Consider the following 20,349-nt stretch of genomic DNA (forward strand, 5'->3'; position numbering starts at 1 on the left):
CATTTCTGGATATAAATATTGACTTAAACCACTTACAAAACATATACACATATACATACATACATGAATGCACACACACTCACATATACATGTGTGTGTGTGTGCATGAGGGATTTTCATAGTCTATATCATCATTTCCATCATCTTTGTAATCATCATCTAAATTATGATCTTCATTATCATCTCCATCATTACGTTATCATTATCAAAATAATCTTCATTATAATTTTCATCACCTTTATCATAATCATCATCACATTTTTCATCATCATCATTACCAAAGTCATCATCATATTTTTTCATCATCATCATCATCACCTTTTATCATAATCATCATCATTATATTTTTTATCATCCTCATCATCATAACCTTTATCGTAATCATCATTCCTACAGTGGAACTATGAAGCCAGATCTCATAACTCTTCAGTAATTAAATACACTTTATTGCCCTTCATTATTGCTGCTATCATACATTTTATCATTGTAATAGCCTTAGTTGTTCGTTGTTCGACTCTATACGATATAAATTGAGTCGCGTCTTTTAATTATATTAACAATTACGTCCATATTTGTATGAATTAGGTATCCATTTTTTTCTTTTGCGTATAATATTCTTCATAAAGTTTTAAACTCATTTCGTATCTGGTTCGAAGGAGTAATTAATAATGGTTCCATTGCTTTGAATGAATTGGACACTATCAATGAATTATTTCTACTTATGTTTCATTTATTTATTTTTTATTTCATTTTATTTGTTTCATATTGGTTTCCTGTTTTTTGTTTAATTTATTTCCAACATCATGTTTGTTACTAACATCATGATTGTTATTCTCATCACGAATAATAATGATAATGATAGTAATAATAATAATGATAATCTTGATGATGATGAAAATAATGTTGATTACAATAATGATAAGAATAACTGTTATTATTATAATTATCATTTCTACCATCATTAAATTTAATACTGATAATATCAAAATCATCATAATTATCATTGTCACCATTATTATCATTGATATCATCATGATCATTAACCACTATTGTTACTATCACCGTTTTCATTATCTTTATTATCAATGTTGTTTATATCAATATCATTTCCATTGTTATTTTATCTATTTGTTTCTCTTTAGCTTCAGGAAAATACTGCTTGGGATCCATATCAATTTTAAATCCATTATTTTGATCCTCGAATCCTATTTTTAAGTATCAGGCGCAGATTTTTTTAAATTATTATTATACTCTTAAGGTGAAATGTTAGTTTTAATGAAGAATATTATGTCTATCGTGATTGAATATCTCTTTAAGTAGATGTTATGGTGATTTCTGTTCTCTTAACTTTAAGCACCCAACAGATAAGAGATATCTATAATATCATTGTCATTAGAATATCTTTTTCTGTATTTTCATCTCATCACCACATTTGCATATATATTTGCTAAGAATGATTTGAAGTTAATATGTAATATATGCATCAAAATCTGTAAGATATCACATATCTGGGTGCTTTTCCATCATCATCTAAGACTTTGTTCTGAATATTTACTTGCATATTCAATTAACAATATCTAATTATATATTCTAATAACAATATCAAATACTTCTTGATTCAGATGGTGTATATTAGCAATAATTTTGATAGTGTATATTAGCAAATATCTTGATGTGCATATTAGTAACCATCTAGATACTGTATATTCGGAAATATGTTGATAATGTATCTTGGCAAATATTTTGGTAGTGTGTATTAACAATCATTTAGATAGTGTATATTATCAATTATAATCAATCAGGGTACAGAATGGAAACAAAATCAACTTTTAAACAATGCATATTGATAAAATGTTTATTCGAGACAATATAATCCTGTACAGACCTGTCCACGCATTCAGTATGAAAACATTTAGCGAGAGCATTGGCTAGAAGAGAGTTAGTATTGTGGAAAAGGATTGATGTATTTAATTGCAGTGATCGTGGGTCTCCTTACGCATTTTATATTATCTGCCTTAGAAATTCACTAGTCTTGAAAACTACCAGATAATATGGCAAGTCATCAGTTTCCGGGGTATACCCAAAAAGATTGTTTATATATATTTTTTCTTTCTTTCTTTATGTCAACTATCTATTCGTCTATCATTTCTGAACTGGCTGTAAAGTGAAAAGTTGGGCTCTCTTTGGTACCCCAGAAACTGATGCTTTACAACAAGTCCCAAATAAAGGCAGACATGTTGAGGTTTTATTATTTTTTTTTCTCTAGCACTACATCTCACTTTGTTTCATTTATTGTAGGAAAACGAATTATTTGTATAAAAGTCTCTTCAAAAACAGCTACGGGTTCCGTGCTATACACAATCAAGTGAGCGATTACAACAGAGTCATCCAATATTACACACATTCCTTGACGTCACCACCGAATTTCCAAAAAGGGAGGTTCGGAAATTCATGAAAAAGCAACGAGAAAGATTTTTGTCGGAAATGCAAGTGTGGACGTTTTCCATGGCAGCGAGAGCCAATCAGAACGCAGGACTTTCTCCATTCCCCTGTTGTGATTGGTGGGTTTGCTGCCGGGCAAAGTTCTCTCTTACGTTTTCGAGTTATTACTTGCTTTTTCCTGTAAGTACGAACACTATGCAAGTCATGTTTGAAGCAATACAGCCATAATTTCAGTTCCTTAAAAAACACAGAACAATCAATGTTTTAAAAAGACACAGCATCTCTCATTTTGGTAAGAACCCACGTCCATGCCCATAACAAATCAAATGAATAAAATGTCTAATAAAAACCTTCCACCACCTTTATACCACCTACAGTCAACAACGAGTGAACAGTCTATTGGAAACAGCTTCATCATAATTTAGGAATGGTTGATTGGTATTTACGAGAGGGAATGACCAGAAACACCAAAAAAGTCTCAATTTGGCAGGTAGGTTACATTCTGAATCTTTATACAGCATACTTACTGACAAATCATTCATGCCATATATTTTTTTTATATATATTTTTTTATTCAAATTCGAATAAAACACTGACACTTCACACGGCAGTTTCAGTGCACACCCAACAGCCCGTTTAGCAAAGGGCATTGACATATCTATAATGAACCCTGTGCATATGGTACACCTTACCGCAGCACGTGACACGGACCAACTACTGAAAACATGCTACGCTGTATGGACCACATAACGAACGAAGGAACCAATGGAATATATGGAAAATATAAGAGAATAACGAAATTTTTTTTTCCTTACTCCTACGCAGCCACCGGAGGACGCCACTCGCAGCTGTTCCATGTCGCGCTGAGGCAAAATAAAAACAAAAACACAAAAAGAAAAAAGAAAAAGAAAAAAGAAAAGTCACATCTGCATAGGGTTCTTATTTTTTATTTTTTATTTTATTTTTTATTTCAGAGAACCATAGATCCATAGATATCTCGCGACCTATGCCATATTTCACGACGTGCTTTGCGAAACTTGAGCTTCTACCTCGGCGGATGATTCCCAAAGAAAGGATCCAATCTTACTTTACAAAGGGGGAGCAAGAAGGGAGGATTTAATCGTATTTTTTTTCTTTTTTCCATGAAATTGAACCTTATGGCAACTCCACCGTGAGCTCAGAATCCGCAAAACTCGTCTTATTCCAACGACAGGCAAAGAGAAAAAAATCGAATAGAATGAAGGCACACACGATGATACAAAGACCACGAAATAGCTCTTTGCATTATAGAGTCAAGGCCTGTATTTAGGGGCCGCTCTATCTTCAGGGATTATTCGGGGGTGTTCTGTTAGGGAGGGGAGGGGGAGGGGAGAGGGGGCGGGGGATAACTTCCGCTGATTCAGGCTAAATTGAGTCAGACTACTGGTTATAAAACCCCTTGGAACCCTACCCACAACCTCTCATAGGATTTCCTTTGCTTGTATTTTTTTAAAAGTTATTTCGTTCATGAATACCAATAGCTATGGGACTTAAAAACTGATTAAATAGTTAAACAGTATCAAAGTTATCTCAAACTGATCATGCACTAGAGTAAGGGGGGAGGGGGAGGGAGGGGGATAATAAGGTCGGTCTCATGCCCAAATTCTTGGTGGCTCTTTGAGGGGTATCCAGAACACATTCCGAGAGAAGGAGAGAGGCGATTCAGACCACTGTTCGGTTTAAAGAGGTTGGAACTGGGAGGGCGAAGGACTAACGCTAAGTGTATTTACCAAAGGTATCCGAGAAGCAGCTAAGGAGTGTATATATGCAAAGGGCACCCCAAGAATTCGCGCAAAAGATTCTATTCAACATGTACATCATTTTCATCCACTGGAAAATGGTTGGGCTGCGGGCTGGACAGTGTTTTAACCGCGTGGCGTTTGCGGTGACGATGCGGTGGTGTTGGCCGGCCTGTGGAGGTGGCCGCCATAGGCCTACACAATTGCAGGTAAAAGCCTACGGAATCTGTAGACCAAAAAGGTTATGCCATCAATTCTACGATGGCGACATGACATCAGATTTCATAAATATTTGAAGTTTAGATCAATCATAGGCTATTATAATTCACATATATATATTCTTATATATAAATGTATGTATATATATTCATATATATCTCAAATTGCAACTGGGTTTTCTTTCAACAGGTTGTAATGTGAAGTTTCTATACAATGAGTAGATAATGAAACATTAAGCATTATGAAAGTGGTAGAGATTTAGTTAAAGATATAGAGGTTCTCTGTGCATTTCAGCTGAAGAATATACAATATGGAACACTTTTATATTGGCGTTTTGGGCAATAATAGATTTTAATGACAAGATGAGATGAGGGTTGAAAATCTTGGCTTAGAGCGCAATATTCTCGTCTTAATTAATGTTTAATACCACATTTGGTAGAATATCGTAGTCTCAGATACGAAAGACGACGCGGAGTGGAATTTACAACGTTCAAATTGGTTCACCGCAAAAGTTCAGTCTTCAGCTTGCGATAAATAGTTCAAAACGTTTACATCAGATTCCGTGAAGTATATTTAGTGAATCACTTTCATCCATTGTTTGATACCCCCGACACAGAGAAGTGCAGTTAGATGTCTCTGATTTCATCTACGAGTTTAGGACCTACTGAAAGACTGGGCACTCTACCATCATCAGTAATAATAGTACCGGGATCTGAAGCTTGAGAGTAATTTGAGAAATGAGGATATGTGAAACTCAACGTTCTGAATCAAAGAATCGAAAGACGGGAGAAGAAGGAGACAAAGAAAGAGATCAAACAAATTCGGCACGTACTGGTACTAAGAGAATTTATCAGACATGCATCATTGGACCTCGATTCTGTTAGATACAACTGGGATATCAACACCAGAAAGGTTATGTATCAGCAAATATCTCAACTTGGTTCTTGGTAACAGGATGGATACTGCGAAACACTACTGGAAGTAACACTATTTTATACAAAAAAGCACTTATGGATTTGCAGTATAAGGGTGATTGGGACCCACACGGACGCTTGAGACTCCAGACACAAAATTATGATTTGGTTTTACGTTATTCTTTTTTTCTTTCTTTATTATTATCAATAATTTAAGATTCCTTTTAAGCTTCCCAAAATCTCGAAGGCGAATTACGGTTGAACTTGACCTACTTTTGAGAGCATTTGAGGACTCCTATGGATTTTATGTCTCTTATTTTCCCCTTTACACTTTATTTTTATTAGCTCTTTCTTGTGTTAACTTTGCTTTTCTTTATGCATACTATTTACATGAACATTTACATGAATGAATCACCTCCGAAGCCAAACGGTGAAAGGCAAGTAATCGTCTGAACTAAGCTTCAGATGAATCAAATGACAAAATCAACCTATATGACCACATCTTGACCACACACATATACATATATATATATATTTTTTTTTATGCTATGCTTCACAAATCAGACCGCATCATCATAATGAATGCAACAGGTAATATTGTGCTCTGTTGGTTCATGCAAGAAATAAGAAACTCGAAAACCATTTACCCTGTGAATAGGGCTTACCATTTGGTACTTGGAATCCCTAAGACTGCATAGCAATCAAAGGACTACATAGGGACCCCAAGATAACGTAACAGCCGCAATAAAATCTTAGGAGTCATGATCACATTATCACTGACAAGATTACATAGTAACCCGTAACCTCCCTCATGTGGTGTCCTCAGCCTCCCCGCGTGCCATGTCAAGACCGCTCGAGTCTTGAAGGTGAAGGAGACCCTCTACTGAAGGTGCCTCGTGTTCCCTGGTTAACACTGAATCACGGAGGATCCTTACATTATGCAGGTGCTTGAAATTCCCTGAATGGCTCAATTTTTTTTTTTTTTTTTATCATCTTATCTTCTGTAGATACATTATTATTTTTTTTTCTTTCTCTCTCTCTCTCAAAAAAAGCAAAAAACACAAGGGTGCTCTTTAAAATATCTGGGTTCCCTTATATCCCGAGATGCCCTTAGTCCTGGGTGTCCCTAATGTCCCTGGGTTCTTTTCATAAGCTCTGCGTGTCCCGAAATCCCGCCCTCAGGTGCTTCGTGCCTCCATGGGTGCCCAAAAACCCCCACAGCTGCGCCTAGAGTGCCAAGCTGAACACTCCCCCAAGGTGAGGGCCAATCCATATAAGGCAGGACTTTTAATACAAAAGGTCAAAACGTTAAATCCAAAGACCACAAGGATCCCCTAAATAATAACATTCCCCAGTAAACCAAGCTCTTCTCGTTAGTGTAAAACCAAAGTCCCTAAAATTCACAGTCATTAAAACATCCTAAGATTTTAGGAATTTACTTTAACTGGAGGCGTTTCTTGGGTCACTGTCTTCCCAACGTTTCTTCAAAGGGGCATCAAGAGTAATATACAAGAAAGAGTGGACGCTTCACCACGCTAGGTTTAACACAGGACTCGTACACTGTTAAAGCCAATGCTGTTTTTCTCTGTTATTTTTTTTCCAGTTTGACAAAGAGTGACCACTATATATTTTTCAATGATAAATCACCGATAATTTCTTGACAAACAATTCCAATTTTTGTGTTACCACATACATTTTTTTTTGTCCGCTAATTGTGATGCAAAGTTGAATCCATTTTTAATGATTACTTTGGTGCAAAATGGAGCAGGAGAGAGGGGAGGGGCCTTGCTATCCCCACTCCACACTGATGGACACACACTTTGGTTGTGGACGAGAGATACAAAAGGTACCGCCGTCCACACAATTTAAGACTAACGAGTACAACAAAACCTGCAAGGCAAGGAGGAATGTGAAAGGACAGCAGCGAGAGACTCCAGCATCGCAGTCCGCCCACGCACTGAGGCTGCTCGGCAGCACAAACACTCGAGCTTTGGCAGGCAAATGGTTGTTCTTGTCGCGTGAGATTGACCTGGAGAACCTCTGTCTCCGTAGCAAATCGTAAACACTACTGACTAACTGCCTAGTCGTCAAAAACCAGAAGAAAAAGGTAACAAAGTGGTACTCATACTACATCTAACGAACAATGACTAAACCGACAGATAAAATGGAATGACATATCTCATTCTGCTCGTTTTTTTTTGATATTCATACAACCCTCACACAAGAGAGCTACAGTAGTGGTGACATTAAAATATCACAGATTTGATAGAACATTTGTTGTATGTTTTAAATAAAGCACTTGTAGGGGATATGGTACAAAACAAACATGAAGAAAAGCCACACTAGTCTTGTGGCCCTATTTACTCCCCTGCCCAGGTCCAGTGCTGCACTCTACCCCCAGGCACTGCTAGTCAGGGCAGTGCCGCCCCCACCACCGCCCTAGGGGGGTGGGGGCCTACGCCGCCCTGTGGGATCCACTAGCACCAGTCGTCCTCATCACTGTCACTATGTCGCTCCCCCTGGGCCCCCTTCCGCTGGGGCCCCGCCCCTCCCCCCCCAACCCCAGGGGCGGGCAGCCGCGTCACTGCGCGGTCCCGCCCTGGCTTGTACCCGTTAGGCACTGCTGGTGAGGGCAGCTGACGCCGGGGGCCGCGCGCGTACGCAGCCGCCTGCTCGAAACTAAGGGGCTCTTCTGGCCGCCGCTCATACGGGTATTGGTCTCTAATGGGCGCCATGGGCGGCCGCCGGAGTGCACCTTGGGGAATGATCCCTTGCGGGGGCCCTCGGGGGCGAGCGCTCCCCTCTGTCACTGGTGGAGTCCTTCGCTCGCGGAACACCGGAGGCATTTCTAACTTGGGCACATGCGTAGGCGAGGCGTTCAGCTTGGGGAAATTAATGGGTTGAGATCTAGTGGGGGATTTCGCCCCTGGGAGAGTGTGGTGGCTGGGTCCCGCGTGGCCCGCGCCCTGGGGCTGGGGGCCCAGGTGGAGTGTAGAGGGTTTGTTGGGCGTGGCGGGCAGCCGACGGCCGCCGCCCCGCCGCTGCGGTATGGTCGGGTAGCTGGAGCCCGCCCGCCGGTGCGGCGACGGGCTGCGCGAGCGCCGGTCCAGCGAGGCCGTGCCGTAGTACTCCAGCGTGCGGCCGCGACGCGCTGCTGCGCCGGCCAGCCCCGAGTGCGGCGACGGGCTGCGCGAGCGCGCGTCCAGCCGCGTCGGGATGTAGTGGCGGTCCGGACTGTTGGACTCGGAGCGGATGTCCCTCACGCCCCAGGGCCGGGCCGGGAACGGCTCGCGGCGGCGGCTGGGGCTCCGACCCCGCACCGGAGACATCATGCCGAAGTCGTCGTGCATTTTGCCTGCAAGATAGGGCGGCGTTAGGCAGCGGCAGCCACGCCTCCTTCCACACGACACAGACTCGCGTCATCAAGAAACTCGGGTTTTAGGAACTCTGAGACTGCCATCATCTGACGACTTAATCTGAAGACCCTTTCAGAAAGGTGACCGGGTATGACGCGGGTCTGTGTCGTGCCCTGAACACTGAACAACGAGAAACGAGGAACAAAGCCTAGAAAGTGTCAGAAAGTAAAGTGCAGAAATGAAAAGACATAAATAAATAGATACTGGACAACTAGAAGAACAGTAATGAATTTGTTAATGGAAATACTGATAATAGTTGTAATAAAACAATGGCAATAATGACTGTGAAAATAAACTGATAATATTAATAATAAAATTAGTATCCACTAACAGTAAAAAATAATACCAACAGTGAATATAACAATCAAAATTTTCATGATAATAATGATTCGAACAATATCAAATGACGAAATTAAACAGCATAAGTTTGCTATCATAGGAATAATATTGATAATCATTACTGCAACACCAATGACAAAGGAAGCACTTGCACTACAGCCATTACTATGGTGAAAAAAGACACTATCAAAGAATTCTACACTACAGGTGTCTAAAAGTCATAATAGGATACCATGACTGTTCAGAGGATTGCATGATCAACATCTGACGTTTTTGGAAAGCTTTTATTTGCATGAAAGAGAAAAAAAAGCTGCACTGAATCATGTATATATATTTTTTCTTTTATAAATAGTTGAAATATATTCACGGTGATAATCATGCAGTATATGTAACTGCATGTTATTTATCATGAAGAGTGCATATGGTAAATAGTAATTAGATATTTATAGGAAGATTTATCTACATGGTATATGGGCTGTTTTTGCATATGGTTTAATTAAAGTGGATAGCATGCCTAGGCATAGTCATAGGAGAAGCAGAGTTAGATAAAGAGAGAAAGGAGAAAAAGGAAAAAGGAAAAAAGGCATGATGAAATTGGATAACAAGTACCAAGAGGAAAACGATAATGATAAAAAAGACAATAGGAAGAAGGCTAAGCAGAAGATGAAGAAAAATAGTAAAAAAAAAGAGATTGAGAAGAGAAAGAAAAGAAAGTAGAACAATTAACTAGAAAATAATAATGTTTCTTTCTTTACCAAGACAGTAATTAAGAATAAAAAATCTTCGATAATGAAACCACCGCTCTTAGCAGCAACAGCCTTGTTAATAAGCCAATTATCATAATTATTACCCATCAGATGCTAATTCGAAGCAGGAGAAGAACAAACATCATGCCATAAAGAAAAGAATACAAGAAAATAAGAAATAAAAGGAGGTCAAAAGGGAAGGAGAGGATAGAGGTATCTTTAAACAAAAATTAAAAACGGAATTCAAAATGTCACTAACCTTTCCATTAGCACAAACACATCGACACATACAGGGTTTCCTCATGGTTCAAGGGGGTCGAAGCATATCAACAGGAGGATGTGTCCTATTCTTTAAAGCTACGATAGGAATAAATCACATTTCGTAGTAGGAAGATTTAAAAAAAAGAAAAGGAAAAAAAAAAACGTGATTTGAATATGGACCATCCGAAAATACACTTCAATTTTCCCCGAAAAACCTGATGGGTGACGTGTCAAGGAGTCTAGCTGATTAGAAAAAGAAAGAAAAGGAAAAGAATCTGTTTTTTTATTTATTTATTTTTTGGACTGCGAAACAATGAATCGCAGTCATTTTTTTACGACGAAGAGGAAAGAGAAGAAAAAAAAACTACGTCAGTATTCCTCACTAGCTAATCACAATCTGGAACTCAATCGTGAAAACAAATGACACCTTTTTCGATCAAGCAGAGACCTTTACAATATCCAAAAAAAGGTATAGATATATAAAATAAATAAATATGGGTGCAGGCACAACACCGATGAGGAATAATGAACAATTTTTAAGCTCGTGGACTCCTTGACACGTCGTGACTTGTCTTAGACCGTATCCCCTAGCTACTGCGGGCATGAGTACTACCCTTGGGCATGGCGGGCCTTCCTATGCCTCAGTCGGGCACAGGGATCCTCTTTCCACTGGGAAAATAGAGCTCTGACGTGAATATTTTTTCCATATGAAGAACAGATTCGTATGAAGTATATGTCTTTTTTCTTAATATGTATGAGTCGCTCTCTAATGTGAATATTCTTTTCTATATGAAGAACACATTCGTATGAAATATGTAGTACTTTTTAATATGTATGAGAGATTTGTATCATTATGTCTAAATGGAGAATTTGTTGTGGTAATACTGAATGACTTTCTTTTCTCCTACCGTTGTATGATTTACTATTTTATTTATTTGTTTATTTCCTTTTTTATGATGTTTTAGCGTATCTTCTCATCTTTTTTTTCACTTAGAAAGAGTGACCCGAGTGGATTCCTTCAGCGGATCACGAGGGCCCCAAGGCATGGAAGGTCAGGAGTCCCCAGGTGTACACCGGGAAAAGCTGGTAACTATGTCTGACGTTGGCACCACTGTTGCTCATACAGGTAAATAATGTTCTTAAAAACGGAAGGTATGGTTATTTTCTCTCTTCTAGGTCGTCAAAAGCCATGTTCTGGATCTATTGGCTTTGATAGTATTTCTAATAATGTATTTCAAGTGTGTAATTATATGTTGCATGGACTAAGCAGATTGCTTTTCATTCTCTCTAAGTGACAAGAAAGATAATCAATTGAATATCAGGTGTAAAAAAGTGGTAAACGTCACCATACTTATAGCTATTCCGATTTTGTTTCTCCGTCGCCGAGACACCATTTTTTCACCATTCACAAACACCATCATTTGAAAATATTGCTTACTTTTTAATAATTAACCGTCTCTCTCTCTCTTTCTCTCCACTTCCTCTCTATCCCTGTCTCCACCTCACTTTCTCTCTCTCTCACTCCTACCCCCTCTCTTTTATCACAACAAATAGTCTTTGTCATCATTACGTGATTTTAAGAAAGGTTCTTAGCTATTTTCTGTCTTTTTCTCCTGATATCTCTAACATTATAGTTCCCTCTTTCTCTCTCTCTCTCTTACACACACTCGCAGACACACACACACACACACGCACACACACACACACACACACACACACACACACACACACACACACACACACACACACAGGGTGAAAGTTCTGGTGCCCGGCGACGGGGGAATCCTGCCCGCAGTAGATACGTACCTCCAGCGCCCTGATGATGACCTCGCCTGGCTGCCCACATGACCTACCTCGGAGCCTACCTCGCTTGTGGCCGTGGTCGTACTTGACGATGTCCACCAAGTCGCTGACGGCGTCGCTGAAGCCTACGTCGTGAGGCTGGCCTGGCCTTCGGGGCGACGGGCTCCTCCTGTTGGGCGTCGGAGATCTTAGCCGTCTGGGGGTACATGACGTCAGGTTATGTTGGGTCAAAGCGAGAGGGGGAGGTCGGGCTGGGGTCGTCGCCGCGCCTCAAACTTACGTCTACTGTGCTTAAAGTACCCTGCAGTCTTAAGCTCTCGGCAAAATAGTCTTTTAAAACTCCGCTACAGTGGCTTGTACAGTGGCTTCAGCTGACCCTTCCAGCGGCGGTTGGCAGGCGGTCAGCACAGAGGGCGCTTGGGCCAATGGGGGCTCAAGGACGGTGTTATATTTAGAAAAAAATGTGATTCTTTGTAGTTTTCGAAGTTTAAGAGCCTTTAGAGTCAATATCAAAATCTAATGCTTAATCATAACTTATTGAAACTAAGAGAAACTAAGACACTAGAGGCAGATTAATCCTCTGGTGTGAATCTTACAATCTACTTAGTCTTATAAATTATTTATCTTAATAGGAATACATGAATTATCATACAAACTTAATTATAGAGATGTGTAACCAACTGTTTGGAAGTGTGTGCACGCTTAGATCGAAAACCAAAACCCTCATGTGTGCAGTCAGTGTGCGTGTGTGTGTGAGGCGCCCCGGGGAGGCCAGCGCGGGCCTCGACGTCGACTGACCTGTGCGGGGGCGTGGGCGACTGGAAGCCACGCGAGGGCGACGGCGAGCGCGAGCGGTACCGACTGACGGGGTACTCATCCGGCCGCAGGTGCCTCCCTCCGTCGTCCGAGGCCAGGGAGCCCCGTCGGGACGCCGCTTGCACTACCTCGGCCAGCTCCAGCCCCACCTTCAGGAGGAGGTCAGGTCAGCAAAGGTCATCCTACCACATTCGCTGTTCGCAGGCGTCACGCATCACACCGCAGGGTTGAGAGGGGGCGTTGGAGGGGGGGAGAGGAGGGAAGGGGGGAGGGGGAGACGCTCTCAAAGGGGAGGGAGGGTAGGGGGGGTAGGGGAAGACTGTCCTTTGGTCACCCCTTGGGCAGCGCGACCCGGCTAGGGCACGCGCCTGACTTTGGGGGCACTTAACACCAAATTCAGATTTCTCTCGTCCAAAACAGACAGAGAGGCGACTTAGAGAGTGAGTTTCGTGATGGCGCTGTGAAGCCTGCGAACAGCTGGTGGCGAAACGGGAAGGTATCTCTTAAAAGTATTATGGATAAATATTTGCATTCTTAATCTATATTATCCATAAGTAAATGCTTTAATTAAAAGGGGGAGAAGAAGGAGTTTATGTTAAAAAAGGGACCGTAAATTAACAATATTTTGTTGATCTGAAAGCTAAATGATTTGAAAACTATAATCGGACTGATTCCTAAATGCCAATACAAATTACAGCGTTTTCAGTATTATAATTTACTCCTTTCTAATGTAATAATTTCCGAAGGTAGCTGAATCGCGGAAAAATGATGAAAATACGAGAACGATAAGCATAAAATATTCTTTTTAAGATCAGCTGATCATAACGATAAGGATAAGATATTCTTTTAGAGATCAGCTGATCACAACAGGATGAAATTCAGCCAATCAGATCATCCAGATTCCCCCCCCCCCCAATTCGCACACAGCAAATACCGGAAATATTATTACATCAGAAAGTAGTGAAATAATGCAGCAGGTGGTGTATTAGACATACAAGCAAGAAATATACAGCTTTGCCTTAAAAATAAAAAACCGTGTGGCACTTATTCAAATACTTATCCAATACCAAGTGGCAAGGCAGCGGCGGTACTTTCGTGAACACTGAACAAATGTGAACAAATTATTTATTTGAAAAGGGGATTAAAGTACAAACGGGGAAAAAAACGCTGCAATAACCACGTGGCAATAGACAAAAAAACTACCACTAGTCGTGACATAGGACAGTATGTACATTTTTTTTTCTTTTGTGTATTAAAAGAAAATTCTCTCTTGACATGAGGTGGCACTGAGAAAGACGTCTGTGACAAACATAACATGTTGGGACAGATAAAGATGATTTATATTTTTCGTCTACAGGAAAAAAGACAAGGATTAATGGGATTTTACTTTGTTTTTTTTCTTCTCTTCTTTTGCTTTTGGAAAAAAAAATATATATTGTATCTTAAGCTGCAACGTACAAGAGACTTAAGAAGAGTGAAAGTGGAAAAAAAGAGAAACACATTAAAAAGAATTGTGAAGATGTAATCATTTTGGTGTGTAGATAAATGTAAGGAGATGATGGTACAGTAAAAGTAGACAATATTAAAACCTAATACATACAACTGAAAAGAAAGAAGGAAGAAGAGGAGGTTAATAAACAACGATGGATAACAGAAACCAGAAAAACAGTGTCTATAAGAACAATTTTGGAAACCTTGAGCCCAGGTCAGACGAAAAGACCACCAGATAAAGAACAACTACGGAATAAAGAGGAACAGATTAATAACGGATAAACACGGTGTGGAAGAAAGGGAGTGAATAGATAAGGCAGAGAGGGAATACAAACAGACAAATCACGTTAGTAAAGAGGTTAACATCGCTAATAGAAGAACGAAAGGAGAAGAACACGAAGGGAGAATAACAAGGAAGGAGAAAGGAGAATAAATACATTTTTTGGATTAAATTAATACACAGAGTTGAAACAAGAAACAAAAAAAGAATAAGATTATAACACATAAGTTACAGTCATGGTGTTAAGAGTATAGTGTTGATGATGTTGTAATTATAATAATAATGATACTGATGATAATAATAGTGACATTAATGAAAATAATAATGATAACAATACTAATGATTATGATGATAATGGTAATAATGATAACAATGATAATAATAATAATGATAGTGATAATTATAACGATGATGATGATGATGATGATGATGATGATGATGATGATGATGATGATGATGATGATGATAATAATAATGATAACAATAATAAAAATAATGATACTGATAAAAATAATGAAGAGAATGATGGTAATGAAAAGAATAATGATGATGATGATGATGATAATAATAATAATAATAATAATAATAATAATAATAATAATAATAACAATAATAATAATAATAATAATAATAATAATGATAATAACAATCATGATAATGATGTTAAAAATGATAACATAAATGAAAATAATACAAGTAATGATAATAATCATAATAGTAATAATAATGATAATAAAAATAATAATACTAACACTGATAACATGATAATGATAACAATAATAACAATAATAATAATGATAACGATAATAGTACTAATAATGGCAAAAATGATAATGAGACTGATGCTGTTGATAATAATAATAATAATAATAACAATAATAATAATATAATGGTGATTATATATCATATAATGATAATGATACTATTAATAATGACAGAAAAGATAAACTACCAATAATGACATTGATGATACTGTTTCGAACAAAACAGAATGCAAAGAAGAATACAGTAGATTCAACAGTAAAGAAAATAATGATACAGTAGAATAAGGTAGACAAAGAAGAACAAAAAAATGCAGACAGCAAACAACAGGGTTAGACAGACAAAGTGATAGATAGACAGTTGAAATAGACAATGCATTAAAAAGTAGACAATAGTACTAGTAAAGATACCACATGTACACTGAGCTATGTTACAAATACCTCACAAAAAATTTATACAGGAGAAAACACTCAGGATAGTCTTGAGTTAATAACACAAGGATACAAAGTCTTATACTACATAAGCTTTTTGAATACACTAATACCGTAGCACCTGCATTATATATTATAAGGTATGATATTGTCTTAACACCTATGTTTTATAATGTAATTATGATAGATATACCATTTGACTGAACACTTGGCAGTGGTAATGAGAAATATATGATGATGGTGAAACATTTCAATGATGATGGAATGGTATTAACAAAATCGTAAATGAGAACACAATAATTGCAATAACGATGAATGTGTTAAAACAATTGTGATTACATTTGAATACTAATAATGTTGAAATAATAGTAATCTTATTGAAATAATGGCAACCACGTTAAAATTATACCAACAAAAACGACCGTAGTAACAAAAACAGTAACAATAACAAAGGAAGTGATAACAAAACATGATAATAACAAACAAACAAAAATAATAACAATAATGCTAAGAATGTAACAATAATAGAAGAAAAACTATAATCAGAACACTAAAAATGATACCAATGATACTGATTATGGAAACAATCTCTATCACAAATCACCTTATGGTACTATTAATAATGGTAATTACAGTTCAACAACATTATATCAACAACAACACAAAAAACAACAAAAATGCTAATATTAATAACACCGACCTTAAGTTGAACTCAAAAAAACTACAGGAAAAATGTGTCAAGCGTAGCAACAATAATTTTCCATAGAGACCCATTACAAAACTGTCATACACACATACAGTTTACAGAATAGTTTAGCACTACATCGAGAATATTGAAGAATTGCAGGTGACTGAAGTTAACGTTGAGACATGAAGGTTTCGACAAAATAGTTTCAGAGATTTTTGTATTTTTTTTTTTAAACACGAATAGAGGTTTTAAAAAAAGTGTAGGATTTTTTTGCCTATGAGAAAAGAACATTCTGATCTTTTTCCTTCTAAATCTGGTATCCATTTTCTGGGGATTACCATGTATAAAAATTGTTTTTATTTTGTCCTTCCATTTTTGGTTTTTGTAATTTAGGGATTCATCTGTGTATTATAAAACAGACCTATTCTTGTCAACGTGTAACTCAAGTCCGCTGCTTAAGTCTACAAAAAATAGTTACATCTCATCTTAACAGCATTGAAAACTACATTTCTATCACGCTATTCATAAAATGTAAAGCTAGAATTACATATGAGGACTAGGCCATACAGGGGGTTGGGGGTGGCTGGTTTCTAGTTTCTCTAATAATACCATTGTTTTCAGAAAACCCATTTTCTAGTAGGTAGTAGCGCGTAGCACACTACCCTTACTACTGTCTACATTACGTCCAGCATCAGTCTATGTCAAACTTTCAGGGTAGACTAAGAATCTAAATTTACCTAACCTATGTCCTCGCGTTTCTAAATTTTCTAAACTCTACTAGTAAAACTTGTGAATATATCTTGTTCATAGAGACACTTTTTCGTTCTCTGCCCAGGCAATATACAGGAATCTCATAAAATCTAGGAAAACATTTTTGAAGACTAATAATTTCATTCTAGAACCGACAGGAGAAGAGTGAAGCATCACAAAGATTCTAGAAGACAATAATTTGTGACGTCGAAAACTGACAAAGAGCTTTAGATGTCCCGGAGTCAAATTTGCTTACATTAGTGACGGGAAGGTGTCTCGAAGGGGGGGAATGAGGGAGACGCAGAAGAAGAGAAAGGGAGGGAGAGAAAAAGGGAAGGAGGGAGGGAAGGGGCAGCAAGGGTAGTAATACAGGGAAGAAGAATATTATTTTAAAAAACTCGTATCACTTAGGTATGAATATAAGTCAGAACATCCAAAGCTCGATGGTTAATTGCCACAAATATACGAAACACTAGGAAATAGCAGAAGAGACTTTTCAGCTCAAGAGAGTCCACAAGAAAGTTGAAACTAAGTCGAACGGATACGTGAGAAGTCGAAGAGAGAGTCGGGGTCAGGGAGTCGAAACGCAACACGCAGGTTCGGGATCGTCAGCATCCAAGCCTCAACTCGCGAACTCTAAAGGCTCCGGGGCTTCGAGGGCGACCATGGAGGCCCAGCGGTCGAACTCTAAACTAAATGGGTGTTATTTGTCTCGATTTAACAACCTTATATACTCACGGAATAAGATATATACGGTATGTCTGCGTTACCTTAAATATTTTTCTACTGAACACATCCATTTGATTAGAATGGGTCATAAAACGTACCAAATGTATTTTAAATGCATAAGTATTCCTCGCAAGTGTGTTTATATTTTTTGCAAGAACGCACAAGTCATTTTAATACTATCTACATACTTCTTAATATCCATGTCTATACAACAGTTAACTAATCTACTTTTGCACGTAATCATAATTAAAATAAAAGAAAAATCTAATCTACTCAGTTAACTGCGTAACTGCCAAAAGATATCTCAATATCTTTTCCATCTATTAATCTATTTTACTATCTATCTCTATCTCTATCAGTTAATCTATCCTGTTCTATATTATCATTATACTTCTCTCATGCCTCACTAACTCTATTTTTCTCATTGTTTTCATCTATGTCACTATCTATATTTTTTCAATACACAGATATATCTACTATCTTCTGTATAGCTATCTTAACTGTCTTATCTATCTATCTTTTCAACCTATTCAATGAGGAAAAAGAAGCAAACTGATAGAAAAATAACAAACAAACTGACGAAGACTGGTTACTAATTTCTACATCAAGTCATCCACCTTCTCTCCACTTCAGCTTTTTCTTTACCTACAGACCTGCCGTAGATGCCGAGACGCTGTATTCTCGTATGCCGATGCAAATACACACCTGACGCAGATAAATGAGACGCTAAATAATCTTTTGGAGACGTGAACTACACACCTGGTGCAGGTCAATGAGACGCTACATACCCTCTGGTCGATATAAATCTACACACCTGATCGTAGATGTCCGCCAGTAACTCTTTATCGAAGGTAAACTCTACACCTGGTCGTAGATGCCCGACAGTGACTCTTATCGAGGGTAAACTCTACACCTGGTCGTAGATGCCCGACAGTGACCCTTATCGCAGGTAAACTCTACACCTGGCTTAGATGCTGAGACCCCGAGCCCATGGAGTGTTCTCGTACCACTCTCCTCTCCCTGCGGATAACACGGCTGCCTCCCCATAACCACGTCGCCACCACGCTCGGAACCCCACTATGTCACCAGGGGTATGACGGGTTAAGGGATAATCTAGATCGGTTTGGGATTAGGGGACTGCTATTCTTTGTATTAGGCTAGTCAAACGATGGATTTGGTTTAGGTATGGTTAAGTTGTGGTTTACTCTATTGGTGTTTTAGTTGGATGTGACTAAAGAAAAAATTAGATGATTTTATAGATGGTCTTATCTTTTGCAAGTGATATTCAGTCCTTTATCTTGGTATGTGTACAATTCCTAGCTTTGGATATGCGAGGAGCAAAAGACTATTTGGAGATTAACTTTTGAAAGCTAAATCAAAACAATTCTCTGCACAACTGACTGTTCTAGTGTTATCAAAGTATGTTCTAAAGTAAGCATAGGCAGATTAGTTGCTAAAGACCCGATGTCTATCAAAACGATGTATAACAGCATGATCTTGTATCTATACACTATAAATACACCTCAAAGTATGCTACCCAACTACAAAAGTCGCAAAATTATCTTTTCAATATTGTCCCGATTTCTATCCCTTCTCAAGACTGCTCATCCCCAGACATCCTCCAAGGCGTCCCTCTAGAGTCCCTCCCAGTCCCTATCGCGTCCTATCGAGGTCCGAGAGTGTCGCGAAGCGGGGCCGGGGGGCGCGGGACGAGCCATGCGGCATGTAAACAAGGTGACGCCATGCAACGCGAGGACAGCTAGCACCAAACCTGGCAGCTGCCAACACTCGACCCCTCCTGGTCACTACCACGGGTTGGGGGCTCACCACCGCCTCCACCTAACAACGTCAGGGACTTAACCGACCCTTTGTCACTACCAAGTACATTGTCTATGCTGCAAAAACGGAGAAGATTGAGAAGGTTGAGTGTTTATGTACATGGTGGAGTATCGCAGAGTATCTCACACAGGAGGTCCACACAACCACCACCTTCACCCACCAGACTTTTCCCCACTTGATCTACGGTTACGATGTCTTTGAACACACGTCCATCGCCCAGGATGAACGAACCATGAGAACCCCAAATCAAAAGTCCGGGCGAAGGTGGTGACTGTTTCACAATTCAACATCAAAGATATAGTCCACTGTATAATCATGATATATCAGTCAACATCTTGCAGAACAGGCGTCCCTCGCTATGATTGCAGGGGGTCGAGGCCGAGCTGAGTCTCCGACGCCCTACCTTACGTTGGACTGCGAGAGGCTGCCCTGGCGACTCGGCTGCCCCTGGGAGTCCATAGGCTCGTGTTGCTCGTCGATGGAGCGGGAGAGGCTGATGCGGGACTCGTTGGTCTTGGGGGGCGCGGCGGGCGCTGCTATGCCCATCAGCCGCGCAAACAAACTGGGCTTCTGTGGTGCCACCAGCGGGGGGGTCAGGGGGGGGTCAGGAGTTCGAGACAAGGAAGCTCAGGTTGGTCTGAATTC

General features: G+C 39.2%; 1 protein-coding gene and 1 long non-coding RNA gene across 2 annotated transcripts in view; one reads left to right on the forward strand and one right to left on the reverse strand.

The window, feature by feature from the left end:
* Positions 1-3,242, forward strand: part of LOC113812932 (uncharacterized) — a 7,220-nt gene extending 3,978 nt beyond the window's left edge. The window contains exons 2-3 of the long non-coding RNA XR_011399907.1: positions 2,820-2,932; positions 3,054-3,242. This is a non-coding gene — a long non-coding RNA (uncharacterized lncRNA). The remainder of the gene's footprint in view (positions 1-2,819; positions 2,933-3,053) is intronic.
* The window catches only part of cac (calcium voltage-gated channel subunit cacophony), a 276,253-nt gene continuing 257,728 nt past the window's right edge, over positions 1,825-20,349 (reverse strand). Inside the window, exons 41-44 of the mRNA XM_070144845.1 lie at positions 20,113-20,274; positions 12,717-12,883; positions 11,981-12,087; positions 1,825-8,708 (exon numbers count right to left, since the gene is read on the reverse strand). Coding sequence (XP_070000946.1) covers positions 7,831-8,708; positions 11,981-12,087; positions 12,717-12,883; positions 20,113-20,274 — 1,314 coding nt within the window. The 3' untranslated portion in view covers positions 1,825-7,830. The remainder of the gene's footprint in view (positions 8,709-11,980; positions 12,088-12,716; positions 12,884-20,112; positions 20,275-20,349) is intronic.

This window comes from Penaeus vannamei, chromosome 32 (assembly GCF_042767895.1).
Source record: "Penaeus vannamei isolate JL-2024 chromosome 32, ASM4276789v1, whole genome shotgun sequence".
Taxonomy (NCBI): domain Eukaryota; kingdom Metazoa; phylum Arthropoda; class Malacostraca; order Decapoda; family Penaeidae; genus Penaeus; species Penaeus vannamei.